The sequence below is a fragment of the Carya illinoinensis genome, chromosome 10 (genome assembly GCF_018687715.1).
Source record: "Carya illinoinensis cultivar Pawnee chromosome 10, C.illinoinensisPawnee_v1, whole genome shotgun sequence".
In the NCBI taxonomy this organism is placed as follows: domain Eukaryota; kingdom Viridiplantae; phylum Streptophyta; class Magnoliopsida; order Fagales; family Juglandaceae; genus Carya; species Carya illinoinensis.
This window is the reverse complement of record NC_056761.1, coordinates 3,252,302-3,274,116: the sequence shown is the minus strand read 5'-3', so window position 1 is coordinate 3,274,116 and position 21,815 is coordinate 3,252,302. Positions and strand designations below refer to the sequence as shown.

Sequence of the window (21,815 nt, the reverse complement as noted above, 5' to 3'; positions counted from 1 at the left end):
AATGAGTCATAGTGCAGTGGCGTCGTTTATTGGTAGATGGGTTTGACCCGTTTTCCCATTTAATTAGGGTAATTAACTTCATTATTGGGTCACCTATTATAATTTTAAAAAATCAAAAAATTAATTATTTTTTAGTAAAAAATTTCTATACACTTCATGGACACACTACCATCTCATATACTTCTTACAAAAATTTTATATATAATTATTTTTACATATTCTTTTGTACATTCTATTGATATAATTAGTTGTTTATTAAAAAAATTAATACAGTCAATTATATCAATAAAATGCGCAGAGAATATACAAAAGTGATTATATGTAGCATTATTTTTCTTTTAGAAATATTTTTTAAATAAAAAAATGGAAAAAGAATAAAATACATGGTACCTGACCTATATCATTTATCTAATAAGCACAATCTTATCAAGGAAAATAACTTGAAGAGAACAGGAAAATAAGCCTCATTGATCTTAGCTAATCCAACGTTACTGTCTTGGATAAAAGAGGCTTGTAAATTAAGAGGATAATGATGATCAATAAATAAGGATAATTGTTTTCTTAATTTAATCGTTCATTTATTTTTTTAAATAAAATTTTTTTATTTAATAGTTAAGAAAGTGACTATTAGTGTAATATTAGTATTTTTTTATTTTTTAAATTTTTTTAAAGATGTTTAAAAAATATTTAAAAGAAAAAGTAAAAAAAAAGAAAAAAAAAAGTGCAATTTATATTGGAAGCACACCATGTAGACAAACTTGGATGGTATAGTAGTACTACTCATTCTCAAATAGGTATATAGAATACACACAATAATTTATATGACATAATTTGATTTCATAAATAAATTTTAAAATTTAAATTTTATGAATCAAATTAATATACTAAAAAATGATATAGTTTCATGGAATCCGTTAGATCTACTTTATAATAAAATTAATTTTATAATCTGACATATCATATCAAGTCATATCAATTTATGAGTTTAGTACTTTTGTACAATCACTAAATGGATAAAATCTTTTTTATTTTCTAAAAAAAAGGACCTACAATTGAACCCCTGTTTGCACAGAAACATGCATACCACTCAATGTTACGGCTGGGAAGTAACCCTAGTCTTTAGGGTCTTGCCTTAAACACGTGGGCTGGGTCTAAGGAGTCCGATAAGTTATCTATTTTAATTGTTGCAATTAATTCATTTGAGTCTGTTTTATTTACTGGGTCACGTTGGCTTAGTGTTACTGGGTCACGTTGGCTTAGAGTGTCACTTGATGTCCATTCCTATTTTTATGGTCAGTTATTTAGTCACGGGTAAGTATGTAGTTGAGTCTGTTGCGTACGTGGTCATCATTTGACCAAGTCGACCTGTAATTGCTTTAAGTACTTTTTAGTTCTGCAGTAATAGATCATCATTCAGTTTCTACAAACGTTTGTGTCACAAATTGGAGGTCAGGCCCCTCGAAGTGCCTATAGAAATTACAAAGTAAATCCTAGCAATTCTAACACTCAAGAAACCTTGTTCAAGAGGCATTAGTACTAGGGATTAATAGACAGGAAGTACCCTAACATCATCCAAGAAAGGGCCACAAATATGACCATAATCATGAAGCCTTGTGTGATAGTAGGCACTGAAAAATGTTATCCTTGTCCGAGCCGAGATTGCTTGGAACTTGAAACTTGCAGTTTTAAACCCTCCTTTTCCTTTAGATGCATATGGTACTTTTAAAGTTTCCTTGGCAGCAAAGGCTTCAACCATCATATCGCCATGGCAGGCGTTCTTAGCGTCTCCAATTGTGAATGTGAGGTTGTAAAACTTGTCGGGAACTGTTCTGATGATTTGGGCAATGGCGCTCTCTCGCCCTGCAACAAGTTCAACTGCGGCGAGTCCCGAGGGAACGTAGAAGTGCTTACTGTCGATGTACTTAACCGGTTTGAGGGACTCGATGATCCAACCGGGGAGTGGGGAGATTAGATCAAGTTGCTTTGGAGGGAGGAGGATTCCGGTGGAGAAGTTCTTGAACACGTGGGGGCCTATTTCAAAGCCTGCATTTTTCACGAGGTTACCTGCATGCATGGACGGCACGGACGATGTAAGTAACCCAAATCTAAAATCTAGATCAGAGATTGAAACTAAAGATCACAATTCACAGGGACAAAAACAAACCTTTGGTATACTTGAGGGGCAGCAACTCCTTGATTGCAATGGCATCCAAGAGGGGTCCACAAGTGGGGTCCTCCTGAATCCCAGGGTTGTGAAATGTTATCTTGACAACCTTAGAAGTTGCCTTGAAAGCGAAGGCATAAGTGTCACCTCCGTTACTGCTAAAAAGGGTCTGAATAGAGAGGTCTGTTGACTGACCAGGGACTGAAACCCTCAGCACTTCGTCTTGAGCACAAGTTCTCGTCGCCCCAAACGTGACGGAGTAAATAGCGCCTGGATTGACTTTCACGCCTTGAGAGATGGAGGCCTCATTCCCTAGTTTAACCGCGTGAACCCCACGAGGAACGGCGAAAAAGAAGCCGCCTGGTTGAGGCCCACCCGAGACGTACTCCACCAAGCCGTCGATTTCCCATCTTGGGAGAGAGTATTTTCCTTTGATCACTGTCTTCTGGAGGTTTGATTTCGCTGGTGATTCTTCAAAGTTGCCATTTGGGAGAAGTTCTGTTCAAATTTAAAAATGACAAAAAATGAAACGTAAAACAAAATCATACCCATAATTGGCTGAAACTACACAAAGCACAATGTTTATGGATAAACCAATCTTCTGATAATGGTTCGAGGTTTCTGTCTTTTTCTTGTTTTACTTGTATGAAGTAGTAGATTTTGCCTTGGAAAATAGCAACCGTTGCTTTCCCCGAAGACATATATACACTAGGAACGGAGAAAACCGAGAGCCATACGGCCATGGACAGTCGCCTCTCAGTCGATATATACTCATGACTGATTTTACATTGCAGCAATAAATAAATAAATAAATAAATAATGAAAAGGGTAAGCTATTTACCATCAAGATGCAGATCAGTAATAGCTGCAGAAGCAGAGCCATTGCAGAGAGAAAAGAAAACCACAAAACAAAGAGAGAGAAGTACTGCCATGTTGTACGTTGTTTTGCAGTGGAAGAAGCACCAAGAAAGTGCACTAAATAGTCAAAGAAGAAGCGTAAAAGTGGGAGATCTAAATAGTCAAAGCAGAGCCATGTTGTAAGATCTAAAAGTGGGAGATCCTAAAACCAAAGGGACTGAGTATTTCTCTATTATAATATGCCAACCTTTGAAAAAAGAAAGAGACAAAGATGTCGAAGATAAAGAAAGAAGCCCCCCACCGAATTACACGCGGATTTGTCGGTCTGTGTCTACATACCTTTTCAAAAGTTTAAGCTCCATTTTCTACGTAGCTTTGAAGTGTTCTGTATTGGAGACCCCATGCACATGACCTCCAATATCGATGCCCGTGATTTGCTCCTATATATATATATATATATATATGTAAGATCCAGCATAATTCAAAGTTGCTCATTATATATATGACTATTCAAAAGAGAAATGTTTTGATACACAAAAATAAATTTACAAAATAAAATGGTTTGATATGATATAATATTTAATTATAAAATTATTTTTATCATAAAATAAATCTAAAGGATGTTATAAAAATATATTAATTTATAAATTTATTTTTATGTAATCTCTTAATATATGTGACACTTTTCTATTCAAAATCAAGTCACATCTACATGCTACGCTAAATAAGATAATCATTGTTAGATGTACATATTTCGTACACGCTTACTCTTTTAAGTACCATGGTATATATATTAATTAAATTTTCTAAATTTTATCGAGTTTTACTGCACATTTCGGGTTGCGAACTATAATATATATAAATTAATACTCTTGATTATCTATGATGTCACGTAGTCAACTGCTATGCATGGGAATTAAGCATATTAATTTCTTTCTTGCACCACACGAGGGAATCTTCCCCGTCATTCACTCCAATCCGTGTCCTCCGGAAGAAGGGAGAGCGCTTCATCCTCCACGTTTACTCATTACTGATAATACGTATGTATAAGTGTGCATGCAAATTTTAGATTTTATTGATACGGTAAATATTTGATCAATTTATAAAAGATTTTAATTTTAAATTTTTTTAATAAATCAAGTCTAGTTATTGTGTTAATAAAATGAAAGACGTGTCTTTTTGCACACTGACTTCCAAATAAATTTTTTAAAATTTTATATAAGGTCTTAAAAAATTAAATCTTATCATAAATTCTTGTTCAGAGAATTTAAAATTTTTTTGGGCCAATAAGGTCTGTCTTACATTCTTCACTAGGCCCATATAACACTCATGCTTAATGGGTTTGAAAAGGCCCAACTCTGTAGTCAAACAGCATTAGTGGCTGAGACAGACGGATTGATCAGATATAGACCGCCATACGTGGTTTATAGAAAGATAAGTACTGAGAGTACCAAGCCCAATCCATGCAGGAAACGGCCCCGCATCCAGCATTAAACAAACAGATTATTAGCCTATATTCATGGGTCCGTACGTACGCAGGTAGTATTGTACGTATTAACATTATCCAATTGCATGCAAAAGAATTTATGTTCCAATTAGAATAGTATTTGTATTCCTATTCCTATTCTTATTAGGATTACTCAAGTTGTATGTCTATATAAGTATCATACAACCATGCTTAATTGATTGATCTCTGCTTATAGAAATTAAATCAGTCTCTTGTTAGATATTGATCTTCTTCTCTAAAAGGAGAAGACAATCGAAAACAACACCCAGCTTGGATTTTTGAAAGGTTCTGTAACCCAAATGCATCATGAGTAGTACTACTTGGAGATCATCGAAAAAAAGAAATGTGAAAGAAATAGGAGGGAACTGATCATCCATGGATGATAACACAAAAGCCATAACGATGATGGAAGATCAGAGTGATCATTTAAGTTTTGATCTTCCGCCTGGTTATCAGTTCCTTCTCACCGATGAAGAGCTCATCCGTTATTACTTGATCAACAAAGTCTTGAATACACCTCTCCCAACAAACAAAATCAAAGATGTTAATATGTACTGCTACAATCCAGATCAACTGTCAGGTTCCTCTCTCTCTCTCTCTCTCTCTCTCTCTCTCTCTCTCTCTCTCTCTCTCTCTCTCTCTCTCTCTCTCTCTCTCTCTCTCTCTCTCTCTCTCTCATTTATCATTTTGATCCTCTTCATGTTTGCCACACACATGTCTGATCAGTTGCCGTTTATTAGTGATTCCTACATACATGCGCTGTTGATTTATTTTAAGTGATTATTGATGAAATATGATCTATATATAAGTTTGATCTTTATCATGATCGTGGACATGCATGCATAGATATATGGAGATAGAGAAGAGAATGAAATAATGTATTTTTTCAATCCAAGAGATCAGAAGTATCCCAACGAGGGTCGTCCCAACCGTGTAGCTGGAACGGGACATTGGAGGGCTGCCGGAAAAGATAATCACATTCCAGTAAACGGATGACCGATCACGTTAGGATTTGAGAGGGCGCTGAAATTTCATGAAGGGAAATCAAGAAAGTTAGATACAAAAACCAAGTGGATCATGCATGAATACCGAGTCAACTACCAGTACCTGAAAGTTCCAAGTACACGGAGGACTCCAGATCAGCCACATCTGAAGGTATATATATAAATATTATTTCCCTTTCAAGAAAACGAAAACGTTTGCATATTATATATAATATTTCATTGCATAATGCATATATATTATCATGACTACTAAATAAACCAACGGGTACGTAATAATATTACTCATGCATGAGTATTTATCTATGAAATATATTAATGCATTGGTTAGAAAAAATTTTTGAGAATATTTTTAGATATATTGTTTATTATATTTTTAGAGTTTTTGATTTTTCAAAAGGAAAGAAAATTATTTATTTATAATACTAAAAATAAATTGTTTATTGGGATTTATATATAATAAAAGTGATCAATGGGTAGAGTTGAAAATTAGATGTTTAAATATAAATTTTTAAGAGTTTTTTTTTGGGGGGAGGGGGATATTTGTAAAAGTGTCTTTTATTTTTGTATTTGGATAATGATTGAATGAAAAGTTGAAATAATGTAAATTTTTAGATTAATTTGAAGATATCTAATTTGGGATTTGTTAAGAATTATCCAAAAAGAATTTGAAACAATATATGTTATATATACGGAAATAGTTAATATTTTAATATTGCATATATAATAGAAAATAATTTATTTGAGGACAATATGATTAATTAATCAGGGCATATATATATATATATATATAATATTAATAATATTATCTCGAAGGTTATATCATTTACTAGTTAAATCAAACAGCATCTACGTATGTACAGAGAGTACGTACATTATACGTATTCCATCATGAATTAACTGAACTAGAATTGCCAAAAAAATAAAAATAATAAGCAAGGTATTCAATTTCAATGATAACTTTATATATATATTTTTAATGATATATATCTATGCATGCGTGCAGTTGGATGATTCGGTTCTCTGCAAGATACATGAGAACGAAAGGGGGACAAAAGGAAAGTCGACTGATGAAAAGCAAGATATTCCATCAAATACCTTTCCTGATGATCATGCAGATCAAGGAGGCCGGCCGGCGATTATTTCATCTCGAGTTCCACTCACGACGTTGTTGCCCATAAATCAAGTTCCTCCAGTACCTAATAATTATGACTTGAGCAACCATGCGCTTAACTCTTCATGCCAGTTTGATCAGTACTACTCGGGACAAATGATATCAGCATTTGGTCATGAACATGATCATCATCATCATCGGGATCCTATAGCATTCGAAAATACCAGGCTACATAATTATGCGTTAGCGGATCATCCTGATCCGTTTTTCAACGTTAATATGACGAGACCGGATGATGATCATCATGTATTTGCAGCTCCCGTACCTAATTATGTCGGCGAGAGGACGATGATGATCGGCGCGGCCTTCAACTATCAGGTCCTGCATTTAATGATCCGCCACTCGGAAATCCAGACATAAACTTTGGTCATACTGATGATGTTTTAATTTTCAACGATGTCCGACCTAGTTCTGGGTTCGCTGGTGAACTTGATCAACTTTTGCCTATGTTCGATGCAAGCGGTGATGATCATCAAAACTCTGATTTGGGGACTGGGGAGTAGTACTAGTACTGCTGGTGATCACATGTTTTCAGAGAATAATGAGCCAGATCAACATCATGATAGCGATCAGTGCCCAGATCAACAACAACCACCTTAATGCGATTTTTCATTTGTCGATAAATTCTAGCTAGGAAATTGCAATGTCACGTACAATTCCTTATATAAGATATGCAATTAGCTAGTATGGTATATAATTAAGCCATTTATCCTGTAGCTATTTGTTCAAATTAAAGCTTAACTGTAACTAATTAGATATATGATCATTTTTATTTAATTTGTATTTACTATTTAAATTATGTATCATTTTTTTACCAATATTCACGTAATAATATTCCAGTAATTGGAAGCTGTTATTCTATTTGTTGTACTATATGACTTATAAATATCACACACACATAGATGCATGCATGGGTAAGAGTATTGACATTGAGCTCATCAAATTATAGCTAAAAGTGTTAAAATTGACCCACATTAGACTAGCCAAAGCTCAATGGCTTGAGCTTTGAGATACAGTAATTCCTTATGTTTTTTCAAATTTGGCTGGTGATTGTAGCAAATCCATAGATTATTTTCTTGTGTAAAATTGCTCGAGTAATTCCATCTGTTAATTTTTGTATTTTGGGCCTGGCTTTTTTTATGATGCAAAAATTAATTTGTATTATAAATTGTTTGTTAATTAAAGTCCTTTGATTATAAATTATTTTTTAATTAATCCGATTATTCAAATTTCAAACTAACGTCAATTTAAGATATAATAATGTTGGGAAACAATAATTTTCTTTTTTAATTAATATATGGACTGTATTTGTAAAATATATAAAGAAATTAAAAATTTTATTATTTAAATATATAATATTATATATTATCTTGACTTTAAGATGGCTAATCCAATGTGGAGCACTACCTCTATTGGTTTAAACTTTAGCTAAAAACCCTAATTTTAGTCAAAATTTAGAATTGACAATGATTAGGCCATTGTCAATGCTCTAAGTAATTGTGGGAGGAATATAATTTATATATATATAAAGTAGTTGAAAAGTAATAATAAAGTAATGAATGATAATAAAAAGTATGTGAAAAGTAATGAATAGTAGTAAAAGTAGATTAAAAGTAATAATAAAATAATGAATAATAGTGAGAAGTATTAAGAGTACTTGAGGTACTTTTAGTGATCAATGTTTTGAATATCGTACCGGACGTCATACCAGTCAAGGCACTGGAATAAAATATTTCAATACCGGTATCGTTTCGAGATAGTCGATATATGAATAAATTATATATATAAATATATAAAAATTTTATTCTAAAATAATAATCTATATATGAATAAATTATACATAAATACATATATATAAAAATTATAAATAATCTGATCGAATTAGGGATAAAAAATAAGCTTGTAGTTTAAAGAAATGAAAAAATAAATAAATAAATAAAGGCTGAGATACCGGCCAGTATGTAGGCTAGTACATGTCGAAATATCAGCCGGTATTTAGACTGGTACGAAATAGATAAAATATCTATACTGGACCAGTGACCGATACGGTACGGTATTCACAATAATACTCTTAGTATCCAAACTCAGCCAATTGATAGCCATTTGTTTATTTCTTGTTATTTGTTTATCTTTTCTATTTATGTTTTCTCTACAGTTCATTTCTATCTATTGGGCTTAGCCCAATCCGATCTATAGCCTTTTGGGTTTGAATTGAAAAGACTGGACACAAAACAGAACGGGCCTTCCTCATCCTCAGGCCACTACTAACATTTTAAGTGACCGTTCAATCTCTTTCCAATTTAAATATTTCAGGTCAATATTCTTATTTATGTTATAAAAATTAATTATAATCGGGAAAATGTTTATGTTCAATATTCTATAATTTTGACTATATTTAAAAATTATTTTTAAAAAAATGCTAAAATAGTTTATGGTTTGGACTATTAGATAGATTAATTTATGAATTTTAGTTTTTAACTTTGATCAAATCAGTTCCTTCATTAATAGAAAGTTAAAATTCCATCAAAATGCCACATTATTAGGGAAAGAATAAATTATATAATTTCATTTATATTCTAACATATAAATCTATACAATAAAAAAAAAAAAAATTGTGAATTTCATGAGAAAAATCCCAAATAATCAAAGGTTAATCCATAAATGATGATGAATGAATCACACCTAGAAAGTGAGGGGACCCTTGATGCCCCAAAGAGGTGGGACAATCCATGATACAAGACTCATAATGCATTGTCTAGTAAAGGTGGAGCCCAATCTCAATCAATAGAGATTCTACAGGGAAATAACATTTGCTTTTTCAGTCCCCCCTTTTCTTTTTCTTTTTTGTGGTCATATGGATGACAATCAGCAAAAGTGGCTTCCCCCATCACCCATGCACATGCCATTGGTGTAAGGTAGGGGAGTGGAGTCATGTCCTTTTGAAAGTCGAAAAAAGGTGCCAACAGAACACAAATAAAAGGTAGAATTAGATCTATTTTAGTTGTTGGTACAATCAAGAGTCTTCTTTCTGTCCATGTAATCGCTCTATTATTTGATTGAAAAACATGTTACATTTGCATGGTTTTTAAAGTTCTAATATATGAAAAATTATAATTATTAATCGGTATGTAGAACATACTCTTCGTATTGTTGATATTATAAAATATGATTTACGGGAAAAATAACTACTCTTAATTTAGAATATAATTATTTATAAATGATTTTACTATTATGAACATAATTTGAGAACTACAAAGTACAAATCCCATGAGTCGAAGAATGTATGCAGTACGAAGTGACATACCTAACCCGATGGAAGTTGTCCCAACTTTCTTGCCGACCAGCTCTGATGATATTAGTGATGATGGGGTTGTACGAAAAGGCAGTCTCGTGATCCTTTTTATGTAGTCAATGGCTGTGTGCTGCTAATAATTATTTTTTGTTACCTTTTAACTCTACTGTTGCCTCTATGTTTCTTCGTACACTGATTAATTAGCACCCATTTCAGACCCGTCTACTAAGTTGTTTGTTTTTTACTATTAATAAAGCTGTTTTATTTTTATTAAATAGTAGTTTGATTAATTAAAATTAAAAATTTTATCTCAATTTATTATTATAATTTTTTAAAATTTTTATATAAAATATAATAAATAATTTAAATTTTTCAAATTTTAATATAAAATTAATATTAAAAAATTATATTATAACAATATTTTATTCATTACTATTTAAAACATCTCATCTCATCTGTATAATCAAATGAATATATATTTAAAAATTAATTTTTTTAAAATAAATATGCGTGATTTGCATACTCTATAATTATAAATATTATTTATGATAAAGATAAAAAAAAGTAGTAAAAGAAAAAGGAAAATTTTATTGCAAAAATTAACAAAAAAAAAAAAAAAAATCATTAGAAGTTAGAACGGTAGAACCCGCTTTGTGTGTTGGTAAAGTGGTGCCATGATGGCATTGGTATGTCTATATACCACCTTTTACACATTTCCTTGATTGTTGCACAATTCCCGCCTTGATCTACGTTTTGGCGTTTCTTAAATTTCATTAAAGTCGTGATTACGTAAAAAGGAAGTACAAGGCAACATTATTAATTTCTAAGACTTACATAAAGTTTAGTTTTGAATTTGGTCTCAAAAAATTTCATTTTTCCCCCACTTTTCCTTTTGCAACAACTGAACAAGGGCACACAGTGACAGTGATAGAGACACAAGCCCTCGGTTCGGGGGGAATCCAACCCCATTAAGAAGGGTATGGCTTTCGATAAATGATATTTGAGCCATCATGCATATATAAATTAAAAATATAAGAGAAATGATATTATGTAAATAAATTTAGTATATTTTTTTAAATAAATATATAAATTTGAGATACTAATAAAAAATTATGTGAAAATTTATTTTTTTAATAATAAACAAAATTTTTTAAAAAGTACATTATTGTATCTAATATTATCTATTTTCATGTTATTCGCAACTTAAACATTTTTTAAAATATTTATTAAAGAAATATTCTTTTTCACATTAAATTTTATCATACTTTCTAATTATTTTATAAATAATAGAAATATAAAATAGATAGTAATATTATTTTATCGGTAGCGATCCATGAGCAAAAGGTGCTGAGGCCACATACCATGATTTTTTCTTTGCTGTCTTTTTCCTAAAGTTAATGTAGCCGAAAGATTTTTCTCAAACATAAATTTTAAAACGTTTTGATGCTGTCTTTATCTTAAAAATTTGTATGTTTTTATTTATTTATTATTATTTGTCATTATATACGGTGGTGGTCAGCCTACTTTGCCAATCTGTCATGCAGACATGTCCTGTCGCTCCTTGTCTGGAAGATGCCACGAATCTTTGCGAACTGTTGCCCATTACCAGGGCCCCACTTCCCATATGAAGATAATTCACTTTGCCTTCCCTTTGATAATACTCCCCAAATACTTCACAAAGTTTAGAGATTCACATCTTAGAAGAAGAAGAATGACTGAATGTCGTGCTTCTAAAGAGATGTTTTGAAAAATTTGTAGAGAAGTGTTATAAATAAAAATAATTTTACAATCTGACGAATTACGTGATGTTATTTTGTAAATTTATTTGTAATTAAAATATTTCTCAAAAATATAAATTTTGGGGTTTTTTTTTTTCTTTTCTAAATTGGTTAATTAATAATCATTCCCTATACATAGGAAATGTAATCTTTTTAGCCACCTTTTGAATAGAAGACATGACATTTCTATAATGGTAGCACCAGAAGTGACTATGTGCAATGTTACTGAAATGGTTGCCTTCTTTGGTAAGTTGTTGTGGGAACAATTTCAATCTTTGCTTTTGACATCTTTCTTAGACATAAGGGGAAGTGATTGGACAAATTGATTGGATCTTTAACATCTTCCTATGGGTGGGAAAAACTTGTAATTCTCTACAATTATTTGTGTAACCTAATCCTACCTTGCAAACAATCCATGTGTGAGTGGCTGTTGCTTATACAATGTTTTCTTCAACCACCCTTGAGTGCAACATAGACATGACTAGCACATTCCTTTGTCATGAGAATTCATATTTTCCCAATTTTTATAAATCATGTTGTTAGGTTCATTGTCTTACTCTTTTGTAAACATTTAGAATAGAATCTTTTTAAATAACCCACCTTTTAGAAATAAAAAAAAAAAAACCTAAAAATCATCTCACTAAAATAATTTTAAAAAATATTGTCTATCATCATTTTAAATTATTATTACTTTAATATATATAATGTTATTAAAATGATTAAAAAAATAAAATCATATTTTTAAAACACTTTATGGCATTTCACCAATTGAGTACATTGATCATCATATTTCACTAATTGAACTTGATTGCAACTTTGTTTTCATGAAATATTGGAGACTTTTATTTACAGTTATTTTTTTATATTTTTTTACGTATTTTATTAATGTGATTAGCTTTATCATTTTTTTAATATAAAATAATTATTTTAATCAATCATATAAATAAAATGTATAAAAAATATATAAAAGTGATTAAATACTGTAGAATGGAAAAGATTATAAATATAAGATATTAAAAGTATTAAACAAAAGAGAGAATGATAACGCGTGAGGAACAATTAGACGACAAAGTTTGCTTTCAAAGTGATTTTGAAAACTAGGAAATAGAATGTAAATAATATCGACATTTCAGAGCAAACAAAAACTATACTATTTTTTGAGGTTTATAAGAATACCAAATTACATCAAATTAACTACAGGCCCTTGGACTACTGAACATATGTTGTTCCTAGGTTTGTCCCAATTCTTCTGAGCAGGGCAGTCCTGATGTCGTATTTACAGTGGACTACTGTATTTATATGTACGACAGGACGTATAGTTTCCTTCCTGCCCTTCCCTCTATTCAAGGACAGTACGTTGTTCCCAATGTTTGATTCCAACCCAAGAGTAATACTCCTATGTCATTTACTATATCACTCATTTTGCCCTTTAAAAAAAAAATATTTAAAATAAAATAATATTCAAAAATATAAAAAAGAGAATACTAAAATGTTAATTTTTTTTTTAAATTTGGGTAACGAAAAGTGTTGAAAAGAATTATAAATAGTAATAAAAAATAAGTAAAAATTAATAATAAAATAATAATAAATAATAATAAATATATTAACAATAATGAATAGTAATAAAAAATAGATAAAAAGTAATAATAAAGTAATAAATAGTAGTGAAATATTTCAGATACTCTCAATACTCAAACGTAATCTACTATGTCATTTACTATATCACTCATTTTATCCTTTAAAAAAAATATATTTAAAATAAAATAATGTTTAAAAATATAAAAAAGCTGAATACTAAAATTTTAAACTTTAACCCTTATATTCAATACGATCATGTTACTCGAACTGAGAGATGTAACCGAGAAATACAATTGACAAGTGTACTTTTTTTCTTTTAATCATTTTTATACATATTTTAATATTTTTTAAAAATAAAATATAAATATAAATTCACTAATAATCACTTATTTAACAATTAAGTAAAAAAAAACTTAAAAAATAAAAATAAAAATTTAATCAATCACTTTTATCAATCCAACTACCATTTTCCTATTCAATATTACCTAAAAATACATATACAAGAAAAGCAAACATATACATGTAGGTGACAAAGACACCATAATTGTTTTAAGAGAAAAAATATATATATATATATATATATACACACCAAAGCTCCTAAATTAATGAGTTTGATCCGTAATACCTTATACTTTCTATTAGAAGCTGTTTTTACTTTTTACATATCAATATTCTCAGCTTTCATTATTCATTGTTGCTTCAGTTTCTCGTCTTGTCTCCACCATCTTTTTTATAATTTATAATCTCTTTAATTAATTTTATATTCATGTCTTTTTCTTCCTAGTGGTTCATCTCATCAATTAACGATCATTGGTCATTATATATGAAGAGGAAGGAGGGCTATGGCCGGAGCTTTATGAAGCCAACCTTTTTTTAAGAAATAATAAAAAATGATAAGAACACAGCTAGTGCTTAATCATGCAATGAAGTATATTTTATTAAAATTTAAAATTTATCTTTAAAATTAAATTATGTTATATAGATGGTATTTCGTACAAATATTTTTAAATATAATTATTCAACAATTCTGTTATATACAGTTACTTTTACGTACTTCTTGCCTACTACTCTAATGTTATTGACCAAAATAATTATTTTATATTAAAAAAATTAACGTAGCCAATCACATGGGTAGAATACATAAAGAATACGTAAAAATAACTGTACAGAAAATTTTTAATTATTCAATAAATTGAATTATACTATTTGTAAATCTTTACATTTGATTATTATTATTTGTTATGGTTATTATTTGGTGTGTTTGAATTAAAAAAAATTAATATTTTGTTATAAAATGGTATTATGTATTAACATATAATAGGCCTTGGGAATCCTAGGTTGTGTTTGGAATCTGCATGGACAGCTTTGTTTATTTCTTAAAACCAACAAAAATCCTTAGAGACAGTCTCCCGGCCATTGGGTACCCAATGTTTTAGCATTGAAAAAAACATATAATTTGTTTGAATGATGGAAATAAGAATTTTCAATGGAGTGTTATTACTTTAATACTCTAAGTAGTAAGGTTTGATTTGGATAGGGAAATGAAATGAGATGGTTTTAGATAAAAATTAAATAAAATTAAATTTTTTAATATTATTATTGTTTTGAGATTTTAAAAAGTTGAATTGTTTTTTATATTTTATATGAGAATTTGTAAAAATTATAATAATGAGATGAGATGAAATGAAATGGATTTTCAATCCAAACAGGTTTGAATATAACACCCTTGTAATACTATGGATGTAACAAATATTTATTTGCATGCCATATTAAACATTAAAAAAAAGATATTATCTTAAATTTATGCCATATTAATGAATAATGTCATAATGATGTTATAAGGAAGCTATACTTAGAGTGATAAAAAGAATTTTCCTATTCGATGTCTCACGAAATTTGCTAATATAAACAGTTTTTCTTCCTTCCAATTTTCGCAAAAATTAAAATAATTTATTAGTTTTGAACTCTTGAATTGGGCTTAAATTTTCAACAGGGATTGAAAATATGAATACTCCATTTTTTAAAAATTATCAGAAGAAAAAGGGATAAATTATTAATATATGTACGAACGTTAACAGTGTGAGTGTGCTTACCACTGTTAATTGTTCATAAAAATATGGAGGCCATTTCTTTCTGAATACTTGGAAATGAGCTTTGGATGTATTTAATATCCCATGATACATTGATACTTTGTCAGTGGGACTGTGGGGCAGTGGGAGTGTTTATGGAGCCTTCAATTCACTCACTCATTACAGCCCGTTTCTCGTGAAAGCCTGCGGGCGTGAGAGAAGAATTTCATTCCTGATCAGTGATTTCTAATCTTCAGACCCACAAATCTCTCTGTTTACTCTTCTCTTTGGGCGTCTGCGTGTGTAAGAAAAAGAAAAACACCTGGTCCGTGAAGCCTGTGCCAAAGCATTGTACCCTTTACTCTTTTTTTTTTTTTTAAATTTCTGTCTAGTCTCTCGGTAGCCCCGTTTAAACAATCACAGCAGCCCTGCCTCTCCAGTCATTTTCATGTTTGGCTCCAAAACCATCTTCTTTCTCGATAGAACGATAAGCATTCCATACTAGTCTCATTCCTTAATGCAGGTCCTTTTGTATCTCTTTTGTCTGTTTCTTCTTGTTCTGGTTCTTGGAAGCTTTCCCTTAGATATGGTTCTCTTTGAGTTTTGGTCCTGGGTCTAGATTGGTACAGTTTTCCCCCGGAAATTAAGGGATTGGTGTGCTCTATAACTGGGTTTCAACAAAATCTAAAATGGGGTTTCTTGAAAAAGTCGAAACGTGAGGGGTATTAGATTTCTGGGCTTTTTTTTTCTTGGTGGGTGCCTTGTATGGTTCTCAACAGGAGCTCAGAAGCTCCATTGAAGTGGGCGATACAAGCAGTTAGTGAGAAGAAATTTTGAGGCAGAAAATAATCATAAGAGAAGTCGGATTCTCAATATTTTGGCCTTTTGATCACTGTTTTTGAGCTTGGGGAAGAAAATTTGAGTTATTTCACCATAATTAACTCTGCGAAAGAAGGCATCCCACTGATGGCAGTTTTTTGCTTGTTCTCTCTTTTGCTAGTTGGGTTTATATCAAAGCTTCAGCATGGGGATGCTCAGCTCCATGATCAAACTACGCTGTTTTCCATTGACAACGAGCTTGGAATACCTGGCTGGGGAGCCAACTACTCAGATTACTGCTCTTGGCCCGGCATTGGCTGCGGTTTGAACAATTCGATGGTGGAAAGGCTTGATCTTTCTCGCCGAAACCTCCGAGGTAATGCGACTCTAATTTCTGAGCTCAAAGGTTTGAAGTGGCTTGACCTTTCTAGTAATGATTTCCATGGATCAATTCCTTCAGCGTTTGGGAATTTATCTGAGCTTGAATTTCTTGACTTGTCATTGAATAAGTTTGATGGTTCAATTCCTAGAGAATTGGGTAGTCTCAACAACCTTAGAACATTGAATCTTTCGAACAACTTGCTTGTAGGAGAAATACCAGACGAGCTTCAGGGCCTTGAAAAGTTACAGGCCTTTCAAATTTCTAGTAATAAACTGAGTGGTTCTATTCCAATTTGGGTGGGCAACTTGACCAACCTCAGAATTTTCACAGCCTATGAGAATGATTTAGGGGGTAAAATCCCTGATAATCTGGGCTTGGTTTCTGAGCTTCAATCGCTGAATCTACATTCAAATCTGCTTGAAGGACCGATACCTAAGAGCATTTTTGTTTTGGGAAAGCTGGAAGTCCTGATTCTGACCCAGAATAAATTAAGCAGTGATCTTCCTGAAGAAATTGGGAACTGCAAAGGCCTTTCTAGTATCCGAATAGGCAACAATGATCTTGTAGGCTCCATTCCTAAGGCGATTGGAAATATTAGCAGCCTTACATACTTTGAGGCAGATAACAACAAGCTCTCTGGGGATGTTGTCCCAGAGTTTGCGCAATGCTCTAATCTCACCCTCCTAAATTTGGCCTCTAACGGATTTACTGGAACTATTCCTCAGGAGCTTGGACAGCTCGTGAATCTGCAGGAATTGATTCTCTCTGGCAACAATTTGTTTGGTGATATTCCAAAATCAATTCTTGGTTGTAAGAGTCTTAACAAGCTTGACCTAAGCAATAATAGATTCAATGGCAGTATACCAAATGAAATCTGCAACATGTCAAAATTGCAGTACTTGCTCTTGGATCAGAATTCAATAAGAGGGGAGATACCTCATGAAATTGGAAACTGTGTGAAACTCCTTCAATTGCAAATGGGTAGTAACTATTTAAGTGGAGAAATACCTCCTGAGATTGGCCATATAAAAAACTTACAGATAGCATTAAATTTGAGCTCCAATCATCTCCATGGGTCGCTGCCTCTTGAGTTAGGGAAACTGGACAAGCTGGTTTCTTTGGATGTCTCTAATAATAGGCTCTCCGGTAATATCCCATCTTCATTTAAGGGCATGTTGAGCTTGATAGAGGTCAATTTCTCAAATAATCTACTCACTGGCCCAATACCCAATTTTGTACCATTCCAAAAGAGTCCAAAATCAAGCTTTCTAGGGAACATAGAGCTCTGTGGAGAGCCATTGACACCTCCATGTGCAAGCTCTCATAGTTCTGACAGTGAGAATTACCATCACAAGGTCTCTTACAAGATCATACTAGCTGTTATTGGTTCTGGTTTGGCAGTTTTTACGTCAGTAACTGTAGTTGTTCTGCTGTTTATGATGAGAGAGAGACAGGAAAAAGAAGCCAAAGCTGCTGGAATTGAAGATGATGCAACCAATAATCGACCGATGATACTAGCAGGCAATGTCTTTGTTGAGAATCTCAGACAAGCAATTGATCTTGATGCTGTTGTAAAAGCAACTTTGAAGGATTCGAATAAACTTATCAGTGGGACTTTCAGCACTGTTTACAAGGCAGTTATGCCTTCTGGGCTAGTTCTGTCAGTGAAGAGACTTAAATCCATGGACCGGACTATCATTCATCACCAGAGCAAGATGATTAGAGAGCTCGAAAGGCTTAGCAAACTGTGTCATGATAATCTAGTGCGGCCTGTTGGATATGTTATTTACGAAGATGTTGCTCTTTTAATCCATCATCACTTACCGAATGGGACATTAGCCCAGCTGCTTCATGATTCTACCAAGCAACCTGAATATGAACCCGACTGGCCTACACGACTCTCTATTGCTGTCGGCGTGGCAGAAGGGTTAGCTTTCCTTCATAATGTGGCAATTATCCACCTTGATATTTCTTCTGGCAATGTTCTTTTGGATTCTAATTCCAAGCCTTTGGTTGGGGAGATTGAGATATCAAAGCTCTTAGATCCGTCCAAAGGCACTGCAAGTATTAGTGCGGTTGCAGGCTCATTTGGCTATATTCCACCAGGTATCTCTTATGCATTCGATAGCTCTGTGTATATATACTGTTGTTCTGACATTTTTACACCATCTACACCTTCTCTCATCTTCGATTCTTTTTTCTTTGTCATCATAGAATATGCATATACAATGCAAGTTACAGCACCAGGAAATGTTTACAGCTATGGTGTAGTTTTGCTTGAGATCCTTACTACCCGAGTACCAGTTGATGAGGCTTTTGGTGAAGGGGTAGACTTGGTGAAGTGGGTTCATACTGCCCCAGCACGAGGGGAAACCCCAGAGCAGATACTTGATGCAAGGCTTAGTACAGTTTCTTTTGGTTGGAGGAAGGAGATGCTTGCAGCTCTGAAGGTGGCATTACTCTGCACTGACAACACACCAGCTAAGCGGCCAAAAATGAAAAAAGTGGTGGAAATGCTTCACGAAATAAAGCAGAACTGATGGATGATACCCGTGCGAGTTCTTTAACGGGATGGAGGCTCTGGAAACTGGGAAATCCTCATATCTTTTAGAAGGAACGAGATTCATAACTTTAATATTCGGCTCGTTTCCGAATTTGTCTTCCACAGATCGAGGCAGTGGCATGCCCTGCGTTTTTCAGGCTAGCTAGTTAAATACCTCTTGGATCATTTGTCCGCTTGCTCTGTATCAAAAAAAGGGCTAATGATAAATGGCAGCTTCTTGCAATCTGTTTGAGTTGGCCAAACAAATGAAATCAGGTGGTGGGTTAATGCAATCACGATAGTCCTCGAAAGAGTGAGGACTACCCAGTTTCTTTCTGTATCACACATTAGGCTAGCAATTGAAGTGCTGAAAAGAGCAAGCTGGATGCTCTGATTTTTGTGTGGCAGATGCATGTCCAAATTCAATTACAAGTTTGCTAGTGATCAAAACTCCACTCAAATAATCGCGTACCATATTCCACTCGATTTCTACCCATTTTTATTTCGGAAAACTAAAATTTACTTCCATGTTTGATTTTGCCTAAATCACTTAAAAAAAAAAAAAAAAAAAAAAAAGAGTCGAAAAATCTTGACTAGAAAAAGGGTCTCGTCTTTTTCTAGTCAAGATTTTATGATCTATCAACATGACAAGCCATTGAGGCCATGATTGTCAAGTGGCATGCCGTCAAAGTTAGTGATCACTGATTAGCATGCCACATGTTAAAAGAAATTAAACATAATAATAGTAAAAATATAATTAAATACCAATTAGTGAAAAAAGGTTAAGCCTGAGATTATTTTATTTCATTTTCATTAGTTTTGAGGCTCTGGGTTATGTTTCAAAGTCATACTGTGCTGTAAATTTTAAACTACCCTTTAGTATGTTGTCAGGTTGGGCCGAAAAATTCGGACGAGTCGGGTATGCGGTTTATTTGTTCAGTCATATCTCGGCTTATATTGGGGCACGGAAGAGGCTGATTCAAGATCCTCTTCATCAAATAATGACGGACCAACTCTTCGTCAGTCGGGAAAAAGACATAACCAGGCGGAAAGAAATACAGACTGTCTGTCTAGTTTATGAGATCCTCCATGGTCAAACCTTAAGAATTCCTAGTTCTTCTTTCTTGAAGGTTTTAACAGAGAGATATCGATGTTCTGCTAATCATGGAAGTACTCATGCAAGTATATATAGAGGTGAAGGTCGGTGATCAAGAAGCTGAGACTCAATAGAATTTAATTTTAAAAAATGTGCATGGGTTATATATTTATCATGTGTACGTTCTTAGAAACGTGAGCACTAATATATATAGATTAAGATGATAAAATAGATTAGTTTAGAATTAGTCAACTAATATAGAAGAATAAGTCGATTGGCGAACGTTCCCAGTCATCATGTCCTAATTAATTTTGTTGCTCGGTTAGCTATAATTAAGCAGTGCGCCGCTCTTGAATTATCGATCTGTTTGCTTGTTCTTTATCAAACGGCTTATGATAAATGGCAACTTAGATCACAATTTGTTAGTGAAAAAGAGAGTATAGTTTTATCCTTTTTTTTCTTTTTCCTTTTCCCTAGTTAAAATGGATTGGAGGGGGTGACTCAAAATCATGGCTAATTTCTTGTTTGGGAATTATCATACTAATATCCTACCTACTAAAAACTGGATAGGAGGAATCATTTTTAAGTTTGGAATGAGATATAGCGCTTTTTTTTTTTTTTTTAATTAAAGAGAGATCACTATTATCATTCATTTATCAAGAGAACTTATATCCATCATGACTATATACATGCAAGGATATGCTCGTATCAACCATTATTTCATAAACCAATTAGTGTATTTGAAGCTCCACCAGTACACTAATTTTTTTTGAATGGTCTTTACTGCTACTAATAATCTTTACAGATAACGTTAAAGAGACAACACTCTGCTTAATTAGAGACTCAATCTCACTTTTTAAAGAAAGAAATGACTCAACCTCTATAGAAAATTGTCTAAGAGATGAGCTTAAATTTTTTATTTTATTTTTACTAAACAATAAGAAAAGCCATAAGACATATGTGAAAAAAGATGAATTACAGTTTGGACCAATTTTGATAGACTTCAAAATCTATGACTGCACGTGAAGGCAACACGCTTGTCTCTTTTTAGTCACAAAAGTCAGATATGAAAGATCTTAATTTCATCTGATGGTGACATTTCTAGTGATCCATCGCATATGGTGAGAAAAACTTTTAGAAGGGGATTGCACATGAAGACCACGTGCGGTGATTTTTCCAAAATGCGTTCTCATAATCTTATCGGGATTGATTTTTGTTATGCCATTACATTTTCTATGATAAGAAAAAGAAAAATGTGTTAGTATGTCTCCTAATTTATACTACTCACATTGCCTCTCGCATTGCCTCTCGACGTGCCGCACGTGACTTGTTAAACAAATTTTAAAAAAATCTTTAAAATATATTTTTAAAATAAAATGGTGTTTAAGTGAAAATACAAAAAGAGAAAGACTAGAATCTTATATTTTCTCTACCTTTTATGGTTGTTTGTGTTTTTTAAATGTTTTAATGAGTAATGCTACTCATCATATCAATTTTCATCATCTCATGATGTGGCATTAGATGATTAGAGATTATTTATTATATTTTACTTATG

At 32.5% G+C, this 21,815-nt stretch overlaps 3 protein-coding genes across 5 annotated transcripts; 2 read left to right on the top strand and 1 right to left on the bottom strand.

Annotated features, from left to right (window-relative positions):
• Positions 1-984: 984 nt before the first annotated feature.
• On the bottom strand, positions 985-3,216 carry LOC122278981. 2 transcript variants are annotated; one of them, XM_043089215.1, is made up of 4 exons: positions 3,006-3,216; positions 2,165-2,662; positions 1,511-2,064; positions 985-1,091 (listed from the first exon to the last, which is right to left on the bottom strand). In XM_043089215.1, exons 1-3 carry the CDS (start codon positions 3,094-3,096, stop codon positions 1,544-1,546), a joined length of 1,110 nt encoding a protein of 369 aa, XP_042945149.1. In that variant the 5' UTR covers positions 3,097-3,216; the 3' UTR covers positions 985-1,091; positions 1,511-1,543. The 2 variants fall into 2 exon arrangements, with proteins under 2 accessions (XP_042945149.1, XP_042945148.1); XM_043089214.1 differs by lacking the exon at positions 985-1,091 and having other exon boundaries at positions 1,351-2,064; positions 3,006-3,215.
• Positions 3,217-4,904: 1,688 nt separating this feature from the next.
• LOC122279515 (NAC domain-containing protein 2-like) lies at positions 4,905-7,064 on the top strand. The gene is made up of 3 exons (XM_043090202.1): positions 4,905-5,109; positions 5,539-5,684; positions 6,537-7,064. Exons 1-3 carry the CDS (start codon positions 4,905-4,907, stop codon positions 7,062-7,064), a joined length of 879 nt encoding a protein of 292 aa, XP_042946136.1.
• Positions 7,065-15,544: 8,480 nt separating this feature from the next.
• Positions 15,545-19,571, top strand: LOC122279295 (leucine-rich repeat receptor-like tyrosine-protein kinase PXC3). Of its 2 annotated transcripts, XM_043089842.1 has the most exons (3): positions 15,545-16,616; positions 16,830-18,728; positions 18,837-19,571. In XM_043089842.1, exons 1-3 carry the CDS (start codon positions 16,388-16,390, stop codon positions 19,160-19,162), a joined length of 2,454 nt encoding a protein of 817 aa, XP_042945776.1. In that variant the 5' UTR covers positions 15,545-16,387; the 3' UTR covers positions 19,163-19,571. The 2 variants fall into 2 exon arrangements, with proteins under 2 accessions (XP_042945776.1, XP_042945775.1); XM_043089841.1 differs by having other exon boundaries at positions 15,545-18,728.
• The last annotated feature ends 2,244 nt before the right edge of the window (positions 19,572-21,815 follow it).

What these genes read in the sequence shown, in the direction of transcription:
- LOC122278981 (XM_043089215.1), bottom strand. Translation starts at nt 3,096, where the DNA reads ATGGCAGTACTTCTCTCTCTTTGTTTTGTGGTTTTCTTTTCTCTCTGC. An exon ending in TACTGATCTGCATCTTGATG is followed by an intron (nt 2,663 to 3,005) that starts GTAAATAGCTTA and finishes AAATTTGAACAG; the next exon opens with AACTTCTCCCAAATGGCAAC. An exon ending in GCCCCTCAAGTATACCAAAG is followed by an intron (nt 2,065 to 2,164) that starts GTTTGTTTTTGT and finishes CCATGCATGCAG; the next exon opens with GTAACCTCGTGAAAAATGCA.
- LOC122279515 (XM_043090202.1), top strand. Translation starts at nt 4,905, where the DNA reads ATGGATGATAACACAAAAGCCATAACGATGATGGAAGATCAGAGTGAT. An exon ending in CAATCCAGATCAACTGTCAG is followed by an intron (nt 5,110 to 5,538) that starts GTTCCTCTCTCT and finishes CGATCACGTTAG; the next exon opens with GATTTGAGAGGGCGCTGAAA. An exon ending in CAGATCAGCCACATCTGAAG is followed by an intron (nt 5,685 to 6,536) that starts GTATATATATAA and finishes GCATGCGTGCAG; the next exon opens with TTGGATGATTCGGTTCTCTG.
- LOC122279295 (XM_043089841.1), top strand. Translation starts at nt 16,388, where the DNA reads ATGGCAGTTTTTTGCTTGTTCTCTCTTTTGCTAGTTGGGTTTATATCA. An exon ending in ATTTGGCTATATTCCACCAG is followed by an intron (nt 18,729 to 18,836) that starts GTATCTCTTATG and finishes TTGTCATCATAG; the next exon opens with AATATGCATATACAATGCAA.